The sequence below is a fragment of the Poecilia latipinna genome, unplaced genomic scaffold, assembly GCF_001443285.1.
Source record: "Poecilia latipinna isolate Pla-1442-1.1 unplaced genomic scaffold, P_latipinna-1.0 Scaffold818, whole genome shotgun sequence".
NCBI classification, from domain to species: Eukaryota; Metazoa; Chordata; class Actinopteri; order Cyprinodontiformes; family Poeciliidae; genus Poecilia; species Poecilia latipinna.
The window spans coordinates 76,682-97,078 of record NW_015113434.1 but is presented as its reverse complement, the minus strand read 5'-3'; the positions used below and the strand labels follow the sequence as shown (position 1 = coordinate 97,078).

Sequence of the window (20,397 nt, the reverse complement as noted above, 5' to 3'; positions counted from 1 at the left end):
GCCAATGGAAAATTAGGCTTTTGCCAAAGCCCGTGAGGAATAGGGCCACGACATCTTCACCAAAAAAATAAAATATCTTAAACTGACTTTAATTGCTCAATATCTGGGAGAAATCCAGACTGAGCACTGGAGGGAGATGAGAATCAGGCAGAATTGCATAGGAGAGACATTTGTTGTGAATTGGTGGAGAATAAGCAAACTGAACTGAGCTGAACAAATGAAACATCCAAGAATTATGTTGAATTATTTAAGGGTGACAAACATCATAAAAATGTAAAAACAAATTCTGTGCAATGATTTATCTCCAAAAGATTTTATTATTGACCGCACAAATTCTTTACAGTTAAAACAAATGTAAGAAAATAGTTTAGTTAGACGCCTTGTGATCCAAAAAAAAAAAAAAACTGAAGTCAAAGTGAAATCATTACCAGACATACAAAATAAGACGTCCTTCATAAACTGTTTAAGGTGTACAAAGCTGCATTAAAATATAAATCATGATTAACATATTATTAGTTTCTTCTGAGTCACATTCAGAATCAAAAAGTGTTTCTATGCACCATAAAGATTCAGGTAAAGTATTAACCGCAGCTACACTGAGATTTTACAAAAAGTGAAGACAACCAAGGCGTTGGAGTTACTGCAGTATTATCAGTTTCATCGTTCCTCTTCCTTTATGTTGGCGACTCGAGGATTTCAGGCGAAGCTCAGAGCTGCTGCTTCATCGTGTACAAACATCATCATTGCACTACAGGAGAGGGCACAAAAAAGGAAACAAATAATGAGATTTACATTTACAACCTTTAAAGAGTTTTTTGCAAAATAAATTAGAAGAGAACATATTTTACACACAAATGTTAATGTTTTTTTCAGTAGGCAAGAACTGCTAGTTTGTTTTGTGTCATTTTGGTTTTACATTTGAATAAGGACTTGAATATATGAGCATTTCTAAAAATTCATTGGAAAATGTGTGAAAATATTTTTCTTTGTGAAGCTAAACGTAGCCAGAGATGAACTTATATAAGCCTACACAATTTACATTTGGGACTTGTTACCCAATCATTCAGTGTTTCCTACTATTACTGTAATTGCTGAAATAACCAGTTTTTAAATATATTTAATGAGTAATGGATATTGCTTTCTTCACCAGTTAGTTTGGTGCCTTTCAGGACAAATCTGGATGTAATTTCATAAGATGCTTTGGATTGGCTAAAGACAAACGTAATTTACTCCATATCAGCACAAAGAAGCTTGTTTCTGTCTTTATTCTTATGCAGAATAAAGTTTATTACATACATAATTAATGGTGGTGGTCTGGACTGTACAACATTGGGTAGACAAACTTTGATGGTTACAAATTTGTAGCATATATTTATAAGAAGTGAGAAAACCGGTGAGTATAACCTAGCTTCTCAATGTTGTAAAATGTTATTTTCTGAAGGAAGAAATTAAACCACTTGTTTTTAATGTTTCTAAAGGTGAGAGGAAGGTACATCCTGAGCAAAGGCAGCATCTTCAGCTCTGTCTGAATCTCCTCCCAAACTCAAAACAGTTGTAGCTTGTGACTTGCTCTGGTTCCAGACACATAATGACCCCTGAGAGGAAACAAGGTCTATTCTGTTCCCAGTGACATCTGTTAGTCGTCAGACAGGTCATGAGGGTACGCTGCAGCAGCCCTACATGGGGGCTTTTGTTGGAAACAGGCAGCAGAGCCAGGAAGCAAAATGGCCGAAGTAAACGTGGTGAATTTATGTGGCATATCAAAATATCCAATGATCACAGGACAATCTCCATAAAAGCTCTGGACTTGAGGAGTGAGCTCAGTGATCCAGAGCGATTACAACAAAACACAGAAGATGCTTTTCAGATATAATTTCTATTTCACGGCACATTAGACATCGACATCACAGACCCACAATCGATAACGTGGATAATTCTGTGAGCTGCAGGATTCAGACGCTTGTGGTTTTGTAACTGATGAACAAATATTTGCACCCCAGCAGATTTCTGTTCCTGCTTTTTTGTCACATTTCTACTCATCAAATGAAATTTAACACAAAGATGAACAGAAAAACATCAGTTCATGTCAATTCATTTCTCTTTTGTTTTTGATGATTTCATGTATTGAGGAAAAAAACAATGTAAGTGTAAAATGTAAACTGCAACTCTCATTGGAGCTGTGTGATAACTTCGGAGGGTCCAAAACCAATTCCTCTTTGCAGACTTTTTTCAGCAGGTGACGTCCAGGATGCAGGGTCTCGACACGATTCAAGTCCAAACTTTGACTAGGCCACTCCAGTCTAGTGGCCTAGTCCTTTAGTTTGTTTTTGAGCCATCCAGATGTGGACACTGTAACTATATTTCTTTTATAAAGATAACAATGAAAGTTAATAACAAAAGCATTATTCTAGAGTCCTAAATTTGCTGACCAGTAACTAAGAACTCCCAAAATCAATTTTTTTATAAGCAAATAAAGTGATCTGATGTTGTTTTAAAGTCACATTTTAAAATAAAAAGTCAAAATTCTCCCAAGACAAAATTTAAAAATGTATGATAATTTCTATGGCATACAAGTTCAATTTACAAGTCCAGTCTGCCTTTCTGATAGAATAAATATCAATTCAGATGCTCCTGCAATATCACTATCAGAGGTGGGCAGAGCATCCATAAATTTAACTCAGCACTACTTCTACATATTTTTACACAAGTAAAAGTAAAAAGTAGCCATCCAAGAAATTACTCCAGAGTAGAACAGTATTTATTTTATGAGTTTTGTTTTGGGTCTTTGTGGCTGTTTTTATGTTATCCTGCTGGTCTGGTGAGACCTTTTCTTGTGATTTTAAGAACAGAGTACATCACTTCAGTGTAAAAGCTTTCCAGGTCCTGACAGACCACTAAGATGAACTAATAGGTGTGAAATTGCCTGTGAAGAGAAATCTCAGCTGCATCAGTATCTGCTGACGTAAGAGAGTCACACACTTTCCCCTCTTTTCTTTTTAACCGTTTAGTCATACTATGTCAGTTTAACAAATGAAAAGGCCTTACCACTGGCTTCTGCCCGGCTTTTACTGTGGCTGAGATACCAAGAGCTGTGGAGATGTCATCCAGAGGCACAAAGTCTCCCGGTGAATCCTGGATGAAGTGGAGCAACACCTTTTCTCCACCTTAACAGCAGAAAATAGAAAAAGATTATGCATTTTTTAGGTTATTAAAATATTAAGAAGCACAGATTTCATGTTGAGTATTTGGGAGAAATTATATGAGCATATAGTCACAGCAACAAACACAAAGAAATCACCATCAAAGATACATAAACCTAGCAGGAAAAGAAACTTTGATTTTTCTTTTCTAAGAAATAAATGACCCAACAAATTAATATTTTATAATTTATTTATGTCTATTCATTTTATTGCTTGTTTGATAGGAACAGATACAAGACCCATAGATCAATGCCTGCATTGCAGTTTTTATAGCCATTGCTATGGGACAGTTATAGAAGGATCTTTAACTGTTGATTTAAATGAAAAGTTAGCATCAACAGTAAAATTATTTAAAAAAACAAACAAACAATGTATTTAAAACTATAATTACAACATTTAAAAATGAATCCTGTTCTGGTTCATCACCAGCCACTTCTTAAGCCCTGAAATGAACATTTTAATGTTAGTTATGGTCTTAAAATCAGATGATAATAGTGCTAAACCTTACAAAACCTGTAATATAAGGCAAGTCCAAAGGTTTTCCTGCAAAATGGTATTTTACAGTCATGATTTGTGATTATTTTAGTGACTCTGGTGCTGTTTTCTCTCGACAAATGTAAAATGGTTCAGGTGCTACATGCTTAATGCATTTAGCACCTTTAGAACATACAGACATTATTCCTGTATGTTTTTATGTTCTAACATATCACCATATACTGGTAGCATCCCATCATTTGGTGAGAAGCTGGACTGTTTCCATAAAGGAGCTTTGGTGGAACAAAGACAAAATTGTACAACTGCGCAGGACAGAATGACCTGTGATTTAAACTCCTTTCCGTCAGGGCAAGTCGCCCTGCAGCTCCGTAAAAGAGAGTATCAGTAAATAAACCGAGAGGAGTGGTGCAGCAGTCATCTATTTTTGGCCCCTAGTGTTTATCCTGACAATGAAAATGATCTGAGTCAACAGCAAAATTATGTGTTTCTCTTGTTTAAAAGGGCTTTGCTCACCATTTTTATAAGTAGGTGATGTTATTTATTTGTATCTGCGATTTTAACAGACAAACGTCAGCACTTTATGTGAAATTACAAATGAGTTTCTTTAAAACTATACAAGATGTAACAATGATTTAGAAACAAGAAATGAAGGTAGTTTTCCTACTGAGAACTAATGGATAAAAAATATGATACACTACCGCCCTCTAGAGGACAGACGGCAAAAGTGCATTTCCAAAGTTTTACCTGACCGACTGTAAATCACAGGGTAAATTTCTCCTGTATCAGTGTTAACCTGTACGGTGACCATCAGCTCTTTTGAGTGAAATCTCTGCTTTATTTTCACGTATGCATGAAGATTATACCTTTTGTCACAATGATCAAGCCCCCACTCTGCATCAGATCTCCTTTAAAGTTTCCCTGGATTCCTGCAGCGCCAGCCTGGAGGAAGCAAAACACAGTCAGAAAAAGTTAATACAACGGCATACTATCTTATATCTAATGACTATAGTATGAATAACATGAGCTCTAAAGAATAGCAGACAACTGAATTTGTATTTTCCTTTTTTTCTCTAGCAGTAAAATAAATATGAATAGACCTACCTTTGAAGATATCTCTCTCACTTTCTTCCCTAAAGCAGCAGGAAGCACATTTAAAGCTGTGTACCTGGAAGAGTAAACAGATACAAACTCTCAGTCGATCAGCAAATTGCCGAATCTAATTATAGTTCACAACGCCTGCACTTAAAGTGGTTTAATAAAGTGTTAACTTTATACATACAAATACAAATAACATCTTCCAGAATATTTTACTTATGGAAAAAAAAAAAAAAAGGAAAATCAATTATCCTTATATGTTAGCTGCTACGTCATGTTGTTTTGAAAATATACACATAAAATCTAAATAGAATACGTTGAAGTTTGAAGTTGTGACGTGATTAAAACATTTGCAGGGCACTGTAGAGTCTAAGATAAAGAGTCTAAGAAATTCAACCAGATTATACTGCAGTTAGTGTCACAGGTTTAGAAGTAAAAACGGTATTTTCATTGATGTAAACATGGACTTTATGTGCTCACCGTTTGAATCCCAAATCCTTGTAACAATTCTTTTCTTCATCCACATAAATGGCTGAAATAGAAGGTGACAGATGGTGTTTTATACTATTTATGCACCAGGAGTGGCTGTAGAAAACAAAGGAGTCAATAAAAGTGCCTGTATGCCCCCGTGACACGCCCACAGGGATTTGTGTGTTACAAAAGAGGGCATTAAGGTTACAATGATGGCTTCAGCCTGGAAATGATGCGAGTATCTCTGACCTCGGCTTATATGTGGCCATATTTGATCTCACATGCAGATTTAATTTTATCATTTGGGGCCATATTTGCATGATGTGAGTAAGTGGTGCTTACAGCCTTTTAAAAACCCTCCTTCCTTGAACTCCTGGAGCCCAAGCTCCTCTGGTCCGACTCCCACCAGGGAGACCCCGTTGGCCCGGAGGTCAGGCTCCAGCTTGCTGATCTCCGACGCCATCCATCGGCACACCTGGCAGCCGAACCTGCGCAGAAAGAACACAACCACAGGCTGGTCCTGCCACAGAGACTGGAGCTCCACTTTCTGAAACACAGGGAGGAAAATTAAACCCCAAAATGAAATGAATGGGAAGCAGATGAGAGTATTTGGTAAACTGGTTGATGAATTCGGTTCTCAGTGATTTAAACACGGTCATTTGCATCAAATCATCATTATGTCACAGCAAATTCTGCTTATGCAAAGCAAAAGCAAACCTACAACTGTTTCATCTCCTTTAAATGTTCAATTCAAGGAAACAGTGAACATAACAATAACAAAAGTTACAGAATTAATAATAATAATAATAATAATAATAATAATAATAATAATAAAAACATCTAAATAGACAGATATAATAGAGAAAAAACCTTCAGCTTTAAACAGAGCCCACTCGGTCAGCTCACCTCTCCACTGTCAGCGCTCTTCAGTAAGTTCTTCCCGACTTTAGCCAGATCGATTTTAGCCATTTCTCCACGGCTTTACCCACACAGACTTTACAACAAAACCGGTTTATGTGAAAATTCACGAGAAGTGGACACCAGCGTGTAGTCTGTAAACACTTCTTGCCCCCACTACACTCTGACAGCAGTTGCGAAACACCTTCTTCCTGAAACGCCTACAAAATCTTAACATCCAATGAAACTCAACTGATTCTGAACGTTCAACCAATCGGAAAGCGTGTTGAACTGTCCGAAGGCGGGGCTTGGTGACGACAGATTTCGTTACGTGATTTCTTTACAATTATGCGTGTTTTGCTGTGGGTTCTGTTTTTACAGGGTTGTTTTATTTTTACTCAAGATACGTATCAGTACAGATGTTATTCATAACTGCAGACTATAGATTATAGTTTAAACTTTAACTCTTGAGCAAATATTTGTGAAAAATCACCTTTTCATATCGCAGATTGCATAAGGTTTATTACAGGTGGGTTCAGAGGTGATGGGTTTTTACTGCCTGGCCTATGTTACATGCTCTAGTTAAACAAGAAGTACATTTTATGACCTCTTTACATGTTTGTCCTACTTGAGATCGTTTGGTAACTACACATGTTTGATCATCAAAGATGGAGGAAAGAGATAAACTCTAAATATTGCTGCCACTTTGGTTTGCACTTTTCCTTTTTTTTAAATATAGAATAAAGATAATACCTGTGATACATGTGATTTCCTTCAAAATAAAACCAAAAACAACAACAATAATAATGATTAACATTATTATTATTATTATTATTATTATTATTATTATTATTATTATTATTATTATTAAAGAAGTTCAGAGTGGACTCTCTTTTTATGTTACAAGTCACTTAACTTAAACATCAATAACTTTTTACTGCAGATAAAAAGGCAAACATTCTGCTTCATATTCACAGTTTCATAATCACACATTAGAAGGACTTTACTTATTACTAATTGCCAGTAATAAATAATTTTATTTAGCAACCTAACTTCTAAAATCAAAACAATAAAACATCTGGTTCATTTCAGATTCAGGTGAAGCTTCATTATTGCTTTTCACACTTACACAGCATTTTGTTTTTTAATTAAAGTTTTACAGTAAGAAGCTTTGATTTTATTCTTTAAAAGAAAAATCAATTAGCATGTCTGGTCCATGTGTCTTTCTTTCTACTTCTTCTGCATGAAGGTGGTCGACCTCTTGCTTAGATAATCACACTAAAACTCAATTAGACATAATGAGTTGGCTATAAGAAGTGACCCTGAAGCCACTTCAGTGTTCCTGCAGGGACCGTGAATAAAAAGCAGCCATTTCAGCTGAAGGACAGTGTGTCACTGTCTGCTCTTAAAATACCCACTCAGCATTCATGTGACATTTCTTCTGGAATAGTTAAACGTATTTCTGTTATTGTTGCTATTTTTTGATGTGCAAATATACATGTAATAATGTAAAACAAACATTTTCAAGCGGAACAATGGGCAGTAGCATGACAGGAGGAACCCAGGGATAGATTTTTTTGTGTCCAAAGTTTCTGATTGAGGACAGACCCTCACATAAATCACGAGCTAAAAACAATGAGAACAAAACCACAATGAGAATATGTGCTGCTTTATCTATGTGCACCAAAACTTCCTGCTGCTTTCTTTGACAAAAAGTCACAATTACTCACACGAGAACTTGCAGCCATATATTTTAAGCCAATATGGGGAGGAACGTGCTGAAGAAAATAAAACTATGAATTTCAGTTTTGTGTTTTTATCACAAAACATTCAGAAAAAGTCGTTAGTTGTTTCTTTTCAGAGGTTTTGTTGGCTCTAGTGGCCTTTATTTTATAGTGAATTGACAGGAAAATGAGAGAAAGGGGAAGACATGAAGGTCACCAGGCCAGGAATCAAACCTGCGACGGCCATGTTGAGGACTAAGGCCTCCATGTGTGGGTTGTGCTTAACCTCTGCGCCACCACAGCACCCCTGTCTTAAGTTATTTATGTTTATTCTGTAAGATTTTCTGCTAAAGAAGCAGACCTAATAATCTTTCAAAGTGGTGACAAATGTACATGGGCATAGGACAAAATTCAAGTTAAAGACATTGGTCAGTATTGTTGATCAAACTTCACATGCTTGTTTTTGTGATGGTAGGACAGAAAAAACTTTTTTTCATAGCCTTAGTGGTTTAGTGGTTCCTAGTATTCCTGGCCAACTGAGCAGTTCTGTTTAAGAACAGATAAAGGTAATAATGCATTTTCACTTAATATGACATTATTACATTTTCAGATTTTCTCTCTTCTTTTGTTCTTTGGTTTGTTATTTTGTTTGCATTTCCCTTTAATTCTTGTAAAACACTTTGAATTGCCTTGTTGCAGAAAAAGTGCTATATAAATAAAATTACCTTGCCTTACCTTACCTAACATCTGCAAATAATTGATCAATATCGAAAATGATTGATGATACATTGGTGTATTGACTTCATAGCTGAGCTTTTTTTTTTTTTTTGTCCTTTGGCTGCATAGAGTTAATTATTATTTCTGTATTTTCTGTAAATATAGAGTACTGAATAGAAAAACATATTGATTATTTGAAACTGTGGTTCTTTATTTTCACCACAAACCAAGTTAATGTTATTCAGTTAATCAATTGGAAACTGATACTCTGGGATTGTTTAAGAACTTTACAGGTTTTGCGGCTCTGGACATTTTCTATATTATGACTGGCTACAGGCGGAAATGTAAAAAAATCCTGATGTTTGGTGTTGCTGTATGGAAACTTATTGACCCTTCTAACATTGAGCTTTAGAGAGTTTTTTCACGTATCCCGTACCGTCCTCCTCACTGTGCATGCTGACAAAATAAATAAGAGTCTTCATCCAGTTCCTAACAGAAATCGGGCAACAAAATGTCACAATTTTCAAATGGGAATTCCCTAAAACCTCTGATCAACGGGAAAAGAGAACATTATAAAATAGGAAATGCTTTGTTATAGTTATTTCACATAAATGTACATTTTTAAAAGTATTCCTGCATCAATCATTTTATAAAACATTTCAAAAAAAGGCTTTGCCACCCTAAATAGACAAAAATATGCACAGATAGATAGATAGATAGATAGATAGATAGATAGATAGATAGATAGATAGATAGATAGATAGATAGATAGATAGATAGATGTCATAAACGGATGCTGAGGCGTAGTAATCACGCAGAAGGACGCACTCTGCGTGGACGGCCAGATGCGTTTGTGCTGCTGATGTTGCAGGGAGGGGCATGACGTCACAGGAGAGACCGGGAAAGGAGGCGAATGGGGAGAAAGGAAGAGGGGGGAGGAGGAGAAGGGACACAGGAGAGAGGGAGAGCGGGGGGCAAGACGCATCAAAGGAAAACAAAGCAAAAAATAATGATAATGATAATAATCATGACTCCTGTAATTAACACTACGTCTCTTTGCACATCATAATGGCTCCACTGTTTACCTACAGTGTGCCGCAATAAATGACGAGCCGCCCCTCGAAGGTAATTATCATCTTTCATCTCTGCACGTCTTTTTTTTTTAAATCCTCTTACACACGGTCGTGTGGTAGTGTTCACCTTTAAGACCTTTAAATGCCAAGTCGAGGGAAATGCAGAGCATCATTTGCGAAGATTTCGCGAGCAGACAACCGATCTAAGGCTACGTGAATACCAACAATCCGCATTATCTTTAGATATTCGTTGAACTGCGACCGGTGGTGATGCATTATCCCCCTAACAGTCTCTGCTTTGGCTCCGTTGTGTGCGACTTTGTCCTCCTGCATGAAAAATTAAAATGGAAACAGGCGTCATGAGAGCACTGCCGCAGAGTACACTGCTGTATCAGCCGCGGAGAGCACATGGGCTCTGCGCACAACATGCGCACTGGATGCAGTGCGCCCGCTGATCACTGCAGTGTCCTCTCAGCAGCTGTAGCTGGAGTCACCACCCAGCCAGCATGCCTAGGTGGGCCCCATGTGGGGAAAAGGAGGGCAGACTATATGGGTCCCATATGGGTTTGTCCGCGGGTTCCATGATGGCCCCACATGGGTTTGCCCATGTAGGGCCAGAGCCCACATGGGCCCTGCATGGGCCCTATATGGTGGTGGCCCACATGGGTTTTGTCCAATTAGGGCCCATGTAGCACCCATTTGGGCTGTGGCCCTACATGGGCAAACCCATGTGGGGCCATCGTGGAACCCGCGGACAAACCCATATGGGACCCATATAGTCTGCCCTCCTTGTCCCCACATGGGTCCCACCTAGGCATGCTGGCTGGGCAGCAGCACCAAAACACACTCTGATCCAAGGCTGACCCCTCAGATGAGGGTTTAAAGCAAAACACAAGCTAATCACGCCTCAGTTTCATCTTGCCCTTGCATGTTATGGTGTCCTCATGCTTCAGTGCACTCCGGCTTGAGAGAGATGTCATCTCCAGGCATGGGGACCCCCACAGACCCTCTCCTGGCCAGCCCAGGAGGGAGGTCATCCTCAGCTCAGGAAGGCCTCTGGAGGACCTCGCTGCCCAAGACGGCCAGCTTCCCTACATCCACCACACGGCACCTCAGTCACAGAGCCAACAACTTCCAAAGACAGCCGAAGCGCAGGAAGCTGATACGACCCTCACCGCCTCCCCCGCCCAACACGCCTTGTCCCCTGGACCAGCTGGACCTCAGCGAGCTTCCCCCCAGACGCACCTTCCAGGAGCTGCTCTTCAACGGCTGCATCCTGTTCGGGATTGAGTTCAGCTACGCCATGGAAACGGCCTATGTGACCCCTGTTCTCCTACAAATGGGCCTCCCGGATCAGTTCTACAGCCTGGTGTGGTTCATCAGTCCCATTCTTGGTGAGTGGATCACAGGGTTGTAAGTGATCCACCTTAACAGGTTTTTCACTTTCATAATAGACTAAAAATCTTGTTTTTTTTTGTGTTTGCCTTGAAGGATTCCTTGTTCAGCCTCTTATAGGAGCATGGAGTGATCGTTGCACGTCCCGGTTTGGAAGAAGGAGACCTTTTATTTTTGCTCTGGCTGTAGGTGAGACATGCTCAAAGAACAAAACAGTGATCCTGCTTTACAGTGAATGTTGTCATAGAGCTAACAAGATGAAGAAAAGATAGGGAAGGTCAAAAACAGAGCATAAAAAGATTCATCTCAACTTTTAGGCAATTCTTTTGCAGAAAATGCAAAAAACTCACATACATTTCTATAAAGACAAAGTAGTTTTCTGTGTCTTTGCCAGTCTATATTTTTTTCCAGCTTTATGGAGTTTAGAGTAAAAGTACACCACCGGTTGCTGCACACTGCTGGTCAGCCATGAAAGACTCAGCTATGCAGCTCTGGAAAAAATTAAGAGACCACTTAAAATGATCAGTTTCTCTAATTTTACTTTTTATAGGTATATGTTTAAATCAGAACATAAATAATCATGTTTATTATGTTTGAGTAAAATGAACATTGTTCTTTTATTCTATGAACTTCTGACAACATGTCTCAAGACAGTTTATGAAAATAAATGGCCTGCAAATCCTTACTGTAGCTTTAATATTCATTATGCCAGATTATTTTAACGACAGGAGTACACATTAGATATAATGCCTTAAAATAAACATATTAGATTTTATATGATCTCTTACCAACCTAAGTTTAGATAACACACACCAGTTTCTTCCTAAAAATCTAAGAAATGTATCTTTTTCTGCTTTTCTTCTACTCAGGGGCTTTAGTGGGTCTGACCCTGGTTCTGAACGGACGAGACATCGGGGGGGTCCTGGCCGACACGGCATCGAATCACAAGTGGGGAATCATCCTGACGGTGTGTGGCGTGGTCCTGATGGATTTCAGCGCCGACTCGGCCGACAACCCGAGCCATGCCTACATGATGGATGTGTGCAGCCCGGAGGATCAGGACCGGGGGCTCAACATTCACGCGTTACTAGCAGGTAATGAAGAAAATGTATTTTGCTCGTGTGGTACATGTTGACTTTTTAGGCTTAAGCAGAACAATAACTCTCTTTCTACCTTAAATGTAGAGTTTTGTAAAGTAAAGTTGAAGCCACGATTGTTTATGCTCTGATTTAAAGTTGTTTTTACTCGTCCAAAGAAGTTTGTTTCTGGTGCGAAAGGAGAAATATCTTTTCTGGTTTTACTTAAAGTTTGACAAAAAATTGCATTAAAAATTTTGTATAATCTTCTTCATAAATAGTGGAAAAGCTTTTTGTTGGCAATTAAACGCTTCTAGTAAATACTGGCCAGATCTTTGTACATTTATTTTGTTCTACTGCTCTCAGCCCCAGGACATTCTTGTAAATAACATCTTAAATCTCAACAAGTTTTTTTATTCTGGTTATGTAAAAGTTTTTACTTCTACTGAAGTAAATTATACCTAAGGTTAGGCTAGTTTTAAGTACAATTTTTTCACTCCTGTACTTATCTCTGTCTGCTAGTGCATGTATAGTACATAAATACACATTTCTGTACAGCAGACAATGAGCAGATATAAATGATCTAAATTATATACCATTATATAAATTTATCAGTTGATATAGGAAGTGTGAAGTTGAAGATGTCTGCCAGATGGGTGCAAATTTAGACATGATAGGTGAAAAATTTCGCATAGCTGCGATTTATACCCCTAAAAAGTTGAGTACAAAACAAAGCTGGTGAAGGACCAAAATGTCCGATCCTCGTTTAGTTTGTTAAATGCACAAACAACAGCACCTAAAAGCGATAATCACTGTTTTAACTGGAGTTTCTTACTTTTCCCTCTCCATTCCCGCGCTCAGGACTGGGAGGAGGATTTGGCTACATCGTAGGCGGCATCAACTGGGACCAGACGCAGTTTGGGAGGTCCATGGGGGGTCAGCTCAGGGTCATATACCTGTTCACCAGCATCACATTGGTGTTCGCCACCGCCATGACTCTGATGAGCATTCCTGAGAGGCCGTTACCAAAGAGCCAACCAAACAGAAACTCCAGTAAGGACCATCTGAAAAGCCCCAGCCTCCTTCTGCCTCCGTCTCCTTCCGTCCCCCCCGGAGCCGGTCCGGGGCTGGACGAGGAGGACGAGGACGGACTTTACAGCTACAGCTTTCCCAAGCCTCATCAAGGTAATTCTGACCCCTTGGCCCACTCTTGCAGCGCCAACGCACGCCTGTGTGCCGGCCTCACCAGCCCCATATCGCCCCTGAGTCCCCTCACTCCAAAATATGGCAGCTTTATAAGCAGGGACAGCTCACTCACTGGCATCAATGAGTTTGCATCTTCGTTAGGAACCTCCTACATAGACAGCGTGCTTATAGACTGCTACACAGGCCAGCAGACTCCTCCGAGCCTGGCTTCAGGCTCCACTGCCATGCCCCTGCCTCCAGGAGAATCTCCTCCCTCTGAGAAGGCGGGTAACCCCTCTGCAGGGCAGACAGAGGCTGATGGGGGGTCCCATGCAGCTGAAGAGGCTCAGGAGGCAGAGGGGCCTCAGACCGAGGGAGATGCACAAACTCAAGGCGCTCCTGCGGGCACAGCCGGGACTCAGTCAGGGGCCGGGCTGCACCGGGGATCCTCTGCTGGGATCCTGAAGCGGCCTCAGAGTCTGGCGCTGATGGAGGAGCCCACAGCGACGCAGATTGTTGGGCTGGAGAACGGGAGGAGGAGAACAGTGACTTTCAGCCAACAGGTCGGCAACTCTTTCAAAGGTCTGTTTGTCTGACAGCTACCATTATATTTTAACTCTAAGCTACATGTTCTTGCCTTTCTCTGGACCAGGTGGCAAATATTTTGCTAAACGGAGTGCGATACGAGAGCGATCTAAGTGAAAATGTGGAGACAGGAGAATCCCAGATGTCCATGAAGCTGCTGTGTATAGCCATCTACAGAATGCCTCCCTCTCTGAGGAGTTTATGCACTAATCATTTTTTAGGTGAGAGTCATTGAAACCATTGTTGTTTTGAATTTGTTGAATAAATTGATGTTTTTTTTTCTTTTCTTTTTATTTTCAGGCTGGTTGTCATTTGAAGGTATGCTGCTCTTCTACACCGACTTCATGGGCGAGGTTGTGTTTGAGGGAGACCCCAAAGCGCCGCACGACTCTGAAGCTTACCAGCGCTACAATGCTGGCGTCAGCATGGGCTGCTGGGGCATGTGCATCTATGCATTCAGCGCTGCTTTCTACTCAGGCAAGCGGTGAACTGAACGGTTCACTTTTCATGCAAGAAAAGTCTTAATTTGATGGGATTTATACAAAATAACGTCTGACTTTCGTTGTTTTTCTGTGTCTCTTTTACAACTTGCAGCCATATTGGAGAAGCTAGAGGAACGTTTCTCCCTACGCACTCTTTATTTTTTTGCCTATTTGGCATTTGGTTTGGGCACAGGCCTTGCAACGCTATCCACCAACCTCTATGTGGTGCTTTCGCTCTGTGTCACCTATGGCGTGCTCTTCTCCTCTCTGTGTACGCTGCCTTACTCTCTGCTGTGTGAATACTACCAGAGCCCTCAGGTGAGCATCTTCTGTTGTGCAGAATGTCTTTAAATGCTTAAACATGAAGCATTGTTTAGTTAGAAATTAGATTGATTTTTAAACCATTACTTTTTTCCCTCAGTCTGCATATTACATTACGTTTGGTGCACATATTTTTATTTCTTGTGGCTCTTCTTACATTTGTTGACTTGTGGCAAATTTGATTGAGCTCATTTTATTTTATTTCCTGGCACAGTTTGCACTTTTAAATGTAATCCAATAAGGTCCATTACTTTTGTTGTGCAATATACTTACACGCTAACATTACTTCTGGCAAACCTGTGCCCACACCTGTTGTTTGAAAAATTGTAAAGTTTGTGTGGTAATATTATTCCACCTTGAGAAAAGGACAGTTCGAATGCACCAAAATACAGAATTAAATTGACATTGATGCTAAGTGGGTGTGTTTGTAAACCTTTGACAGGAACAGAAAGAAATTCTCCAATGCACAACTTTCTGACTTTTGAAATGTAAAGATAAATGGAGAGGCATCAGAGTTTCGTACTCGAAGGATTTCTCTTTTATCTTTGGCAAAAGATCATAATCTATTTTTCCCGCTGGTGTTAGACTCACGTTTTGGTTGTATTTATCCAGAATGCTCTGCACTGTAGTGCGCTTCCTACTTTTTGAGCATTCTCTGGTGCGTTTAGCATCATATGCATTCGAAAACGCATCAGAATTCATTTCAACCGACTTTAGACCTAAGTTTTTAGGTGGAATAAAGTTTGCTCTTTTTAGTCCACATCAGAATTCACATCTCCCCAAACAAACTGGACTTTCTTGGCACACAAATTAAAGTTTGATTAAAGCGGACTAAATAGGGCTGGTGTGAACGCTCTCCGGATCTGAATCACCATCATTCTTAGTCACACTTAATGCTCCAGGGTAAAAATGGATACATGTCTTGTGATAAAGGCCTACCTGCTGGTGGGCTGCAAACTAAACTCTGAAATGCTCTGCAATTGGTTAGATTTATGTTGTATTGCACAATGAAAGACAAAAACAGCTGGTTATCGCATGTACAGGCAAGATGAGGCTATTTTTGTTTATTTACCTCAATTCAAATTTTATTCTGCCTTGCAGTTTTGCGGCTCATCCGAAGATGGGACCAGACGCGGGATGGGGGTGGACATCTCTCTGCTCAGCTGTCAGTATTTCCTGGCACAGATCCTCGTCTCTGTGGCGATGGGACCTCTGACCTCACTGGTGGGCGGGGCTCAGGGGGTGATGTACTTTGCAAGCCTGATGTCATTCGTGGGCTGCCTGTACTCCTCCCTCTGCGTGGTGTACCAGCTGCCCCCCCCTGAGGGTGAGCCCCCCGAAAGCGAGACCCAGCCGTTACTGGCGCACATTTAGCAAAGCCTCTTCATTCACTTTACCCTCACAAAAAAAAACAAAAAAAACACAGAACGCCACACGCTCCCATACCGTCGCTCGGTGTGCGCGTGCGTCTACCTCCATTGCGCTGATAGTGACAGACACACTGCACATCCTGCCACACACTGTTTCAGCACAGCTTCACAGATTTTAGCCAGATAGACAGACAGACAGACAGACAGACAGACAGATAGACAGACATTGGCCACAACTCCAGCAAGCATAAACATGACCAGTGTTCATACAGTGTGTGCGCTCATGCTTTCTTTCCTGAACTTTCTGCAAATGAATGTGACGTTCTCCGTGAATGTGTGTGTGACTGAGCTGGTTCCTTACTGCATCGTTTTGTTGTTGCCTGTTTTTTTTTTTTTTTTTTTTTTTTGGTGTTTAGGATCGTGTTGTGAATGACTAAGTGCAAGCTAACCACAGCTTTTTTCCCTCTTTTTTCTTTCCTTTGATCAGTTGCCTAACATCTGCATGAGCTGCTGCGGTGTGGTCTCTCAAAGCTTTTTTTTTTTTATTTGGTCTCGAGGCCAAACTAATGTCTACCTGCCTGTTTCTCTGAGTTAGAGTGCTAATATCACACTTCAGCAGGATTTTCTTCACTAAAAGTGCTGCCAGTGGCTGTTCACACTGTTAAAATTCACATAAATCTAAGAGCTTTTCCAGGACAACAATTTTTTAATATTCACCAGAATACTGAGTAAGGTGGTGGCCATAGGTTTTGTGACTGACTGAAGTTTTTTTATTTCACAAACTTTATTGCTTTGATGTTGTTAGATCCTTTAGTCGGATTTAGTCTTTAGTCTGGAGTTTCAAAGGGTTATGATATGATATATATTTTACATTGAGTTTTGATCCATGCAGCAGTTTCTTATTGCTTTTCCCTTCAAACCGTTTTCCATTTTGCTAGACTTATGGCAGTGTTTTTAAACCAAAATGTGACTGTTCTCCTTTTCCCAGTTAGAAAAGTTGTTTTTCCAGATGCCCCTAATAGTCTTTATGGGTCTTTAGCTGAGCATTTCAGTTGAGTATATTGTGCAGAATCTCAGCCTGTCCTTGTTGTATTTGTCAGTTGTCACTGCTTTGCTGTCTGTCTGAGACCCAGCAAGAGTCCAAAACTATAACTTCTCATTCAAGAAACACTCAAGCCTTTTCATTACTATTCCTGACTGAGCTCTCCAGTGGTGGTAATCCAATACTCTCCTTGCCGCAAGGCAAAAGTCTGAAAGTTGGATGAGAAACTCAAATTTGCCTGGTGTCATTCATTCCTGAGCATTGTTGGCAACCGCTGTCCCTTAAAGCTACAGAATGTAACGTTTACAAAAATATGTGTTTTACATATTTGTTCAAACTGTCATCATGTCGTGACAGTTTAGTAAGAGACAGATAGTCTGTGTAAAGAGAAAGGTCCTCCTCCTAGTGCTAGTATTGCCCTCTGCAAAAATTCATCTTTCCCGGTGAAAAATAACCAATCAGAGCGCTGTCAATCATGTATGCGTTGCTCAATGTGTTATTTGTGGAGAAACAAGTTACAGAAAAACTGTTTATCCACCGTCATCAGTGGTCATGCTAACTAGCCTGAACATTGGCGGCCAGCTGTACGTGGCAGAAAGAAAAGGGGAGGTAGAGAGCGGCTGTCATGGATGATTGACAGCGCTAAGACCCTCCTCCTGGCTCTGATTGGTTGTTTCTAATGGAGCGGTGTAGCTGCTCCATTAGAGCAGCAGGGAGAAGGCAGAGGAGCTTGTTTTTGTTTCCACGTATCATGTGTTTCAAACCATACTGTTACAACATATTTAACAAATATGTAAAAATCATTTTTTAATATGAAAGTTACGTATTGGGGTTGCAGGTTTTTTTTAAAAGTGCCTTAAGACCACATGTGCTGTGAATTGGTGCTTTCACAAATGGTCGGTTTGGCTTGTCTAGCAGCAATATCTTTTGCAAGCAATCCACTTTTTTATCCAAAGCACTTATGACACATGTTTCCTTTAAGATTAACAAAAGATTTCATGTGAAACAACAATTTTCTTTTGAAACAACAATCTTGCTGTTCTGATTCAGATAGAATCACAAAGTGTTGACTCTAATAACAATTTCTTCCGGAAAGTAAATATTTAGGGCTCCGTGTAACATCCTGGACTCCGTGCAGATTTCCACCACAAACACTGAGGCAGTAAAGCTTGAGCCAGTCTCAAAACCTTTGGCCACAACTTTACACGTTTCTACGATGGAGTTTTAGGGCCACACTGGGAAAATATGAAAAAATTAAATTACAAATAAAGTCATAATAGAATACTGGTATGAGAATAAAGTCATAAAATCACAAGAACAAAGTTGAAATAATATGAGAAGAAAGCCGTAGTATTACGACTTTAAAAAGTCATACTACTATGACTCTATTATTGTATTATTTTGGCTTTATTCTTGTAATATTATGACTTTATCTCAAAATATTATGACTTTTTTTCTTGTACGAGTTTATTCTTGTTATATTATAACTTCATTCTCGCAGTTTTATGACTTTATTCTAGTTATTTTAATTTTTCTGAGTGTGGCCCTAATGCTTGGTTGAATTTTCCCATAGTTTAGGAGGGCTTTGCATTGTGCATTTTAGCAGCAATACGAACATTTCTCTTAGTCTGGTCTACAATTAAGACTTTCACACTGAATTTTGAGTCAATTCCAGCTAACAATGGAGTCATCAGATGACTCGCAGTACTTTATCAGACCCAGAGAACAGTGTTGTAGGTCCTCACTAAGCCACGTTACAGCTCTCTGAGCCGTCAACGTACTCCCGGCCATTCCATTGTAATAATGACAGTGATTCTTGTCATTGTCAGGAAGAGGAGAAGTTGAAACTGGGGTGTGAAACCAAGCAAAACAGAGGAACGGCAAACAGAGAGAAGACTCATGTGGACGGACGGCGTTAAAAAAAACTAAACAAAAAAACAACCGTGGGGATTCGCGGAGCCAGCAGCGAGTCCTTCCTTGTCATCATTAGGGTGCATGCTTAAAATAGTAGGCTTCTGCTCCACCGTGCTCAGCCCATCATTTCTGTACAAAGATAATCCCTCGGTTGTCTGCAGAGGTCTCCATTGGAAGTTCATCTCTCTCAGCAAACACATTTAAGTTGTTGTTGCATCTGCTGTGCCATGCCAGCTGTTCAAAAGGCAGAAACTATGGTAATGTGGAGCCTTTTGTTTTGGCGGCTCCACTGAGCACCTCAACCTTCAGGCGCCTCTGCAGAATATCAGTAATTGTCTACTATTGAAGCCTCCTGGACTGAGCTGATCCCCGCCACGCTAACGTTTCTTAGGAAACAAGAACTGTCTGGATCTCGCTGTTGCAGCTTGCTTGAGGAAGAAATACAACACAAGAAATACAACACTTTGTGTTATATGGTACCTCCTTACTGCTCAATGTTAGCATCAATGTAAAAGCTACTTTTATTCAGGGCTCAGTTCAAACTAAAATGATCATTTTTGCCACTTTTGACTCCTGTGGTGGTTATTTTCCTCTGAGTGCAATTTTAATCGATGATTAGAGATGCATCTAACTATGAGGGTATATTAATGCTGTTGTAGATTGAAAAAAGGTTTAAAATTTCATGAGATTAATCTCTTTTCTTGAAAAAACAAGGACATTTCTGAGTTCCACAGCTTGATTTTTTTTCTACAGAATTTCTGAGATTAATCTTGCTAGAAATTTTTGAGATTTTTCAAGCAAATTTTTGATATTTCAAACTCACGAGTTTCCTAGTTTTTTCTAGAAAATTTCTGAGATTAATCTAAAAATTTCAGTGATTTTTGTAGTATTTTTTTTTTTTACTTTTCGAACTCAAATTTCCTTGTCTTTTCTAGAAAATTTCTGAGATTCATCTCAAAATTTCAGCTTTTTCACGCAAATTTTCGACTTTTCAAGCTCAGAAATGTTAAAGTTTTCTTCGAAAAGATTTCTGAAATTAATCTCAAAATTTCTGAGTTTTTTGTAGAAAATGTACTCCTTAATTTCTAACTACTGTCGTAAATTACAACATTATCTGAAACTTAATTTCCAAAACAAAACAGTGTGATATTTCAAGTGGCTGTTAAGATTAAGGTTTATTTCTAGTGAAAACCCAGAATAAAATACCAGAATGTTACATAATGCCACTATAAGAGATTTTAATCCAGAATTTGGTCATGACAGAGGGAGGACTGCTGACTCCACAGTTGTCCAGCAGTCATTGGGAGGGTATGTCAGAAAAGGTCATTGCTACAGAAGCTGACAGCTAAGACTGC

At 39.6% G+C, this 20,397-nt stretch overlaps 2 protein-coding genes across 4 annotated transcripts; one reads left to right on the top strand and one right to left on the bottom strand.

The window, feature by feature from the left end:
• Positions 1–292: 292 nt before the first annotated feature.
• On the bottom strand, positions 293–6,422 carry prxl2b (peroxiredoxin like 2B). The gene is made up of 7 exons (XM_015047287.1): positions 6,168–6,422; positions 5,604–5,808; positions 5,271–5,322; positions 4,797–4,860; positions 4,559–4,634; positions 3,046–3,164; positions 293–748 (listed from the first exon to the last, which is right to left on the bottom strand). The coding sequence occupies exons 1-7, from the start codon at positions 6,228–6,230 to the stop codon at positions 722–724; spliced, it is 606 nt and encodes a 201-aa protein (XP_014902773.1). The 5' UTR covers positions 6,231–6,422; the 3' UTR covers positions 293–721.
• On the top strand, positions 5,842–19,605 carry slc45a1 (solute carrier family 45 member 1). Of its 3 annotated transcripts, XM_015047284.1 has the most exons (10): positions 9,539–9,724; positions 10,626–11,066; positions 11,164–11,256; positions 11,937–12,161; positions 13,005–13,891; positions 13,981–14,134; positions 14,214–14,390; positions 14,508–14,713; positions 15,818–16,043; positions 18,958–19,605. In XM_015047284.1, exons 2-10 carry the CDS (start codon positions 10,646–10,648, stop codon positions 18,984–18,986), a joined length of 2,418 nt encoding a protein of 805 aa, XP_014902770.1. In that variant the 5' UTR covers positions 9,539–9,724; positions 10,626–10,645; the 3' UTR covers positions 18,987–19,605. The 3 variants fall into 3 exon arrangements, with proteins under 3 accessions (XP_014902769.1, XP_014902770.1, XP_014902767.1); XM_015047283.1 differs by lacking the exons at positions 9,539–9,724; positions 18,958–19,605 and adding an exon at positions 5,842–5,860 and having other exon boundaries at positions 15,818–16,355; XM_015047281.1 differs by lacking the exon at positions 18,958–19,605 and having other exon boundaries at positions 15,818–16,358.
• The last annotated feature ends 792 nt before the right edge of the window (positions 19,606–20,397 follow it).

Bases quoted from the DNA above. Each gene is read 5' to 3' on its own strand.
- prxl2b (XM_015047287.1), bottom strand. From the start codon at position 6,230: ATGGCTAAAATCGATCTGGCTAAAGTCGGGAAGAACTTACTGAAGAGC. The intron at 5,809-6,167 runs GTGAGCTGACCG...CCTGTGTTTCAG, and splicing joins AGAGCGCTGACAGTGGAGAG to AAAGTGGAGCTCCAGTCTCT. The intron at 3,165-4,558 runs GTATAATCTTCA...TCTGCTGTTAAG, and splicing joins CTTGATCATTGTGACAAAAG to GTGGAGAAAAGGTGTTGCTC.
- slc45a1 (XM_015047281.1), top strand. From the start codon at position 10,646: ATGTCATCTCCAGGCATGGGGACCCCCACAGACCCTCTCCTGGCCAGC. The intron at 14,135-14,213 runs GTGAGAGTCATT...TTTTATTTTCAG, and splicing joins ATGCACTAATCATTTTTTAG to GCTGGTTGTCATTTGAAGGT. The intron at 14,714-15,817 runs GTGAGCATCTTC...TCTGCCTTGCAG, and splicing joins AATACTACCAGAGCCCTCAG to TTTTGCGGCTCATCCGAAGA.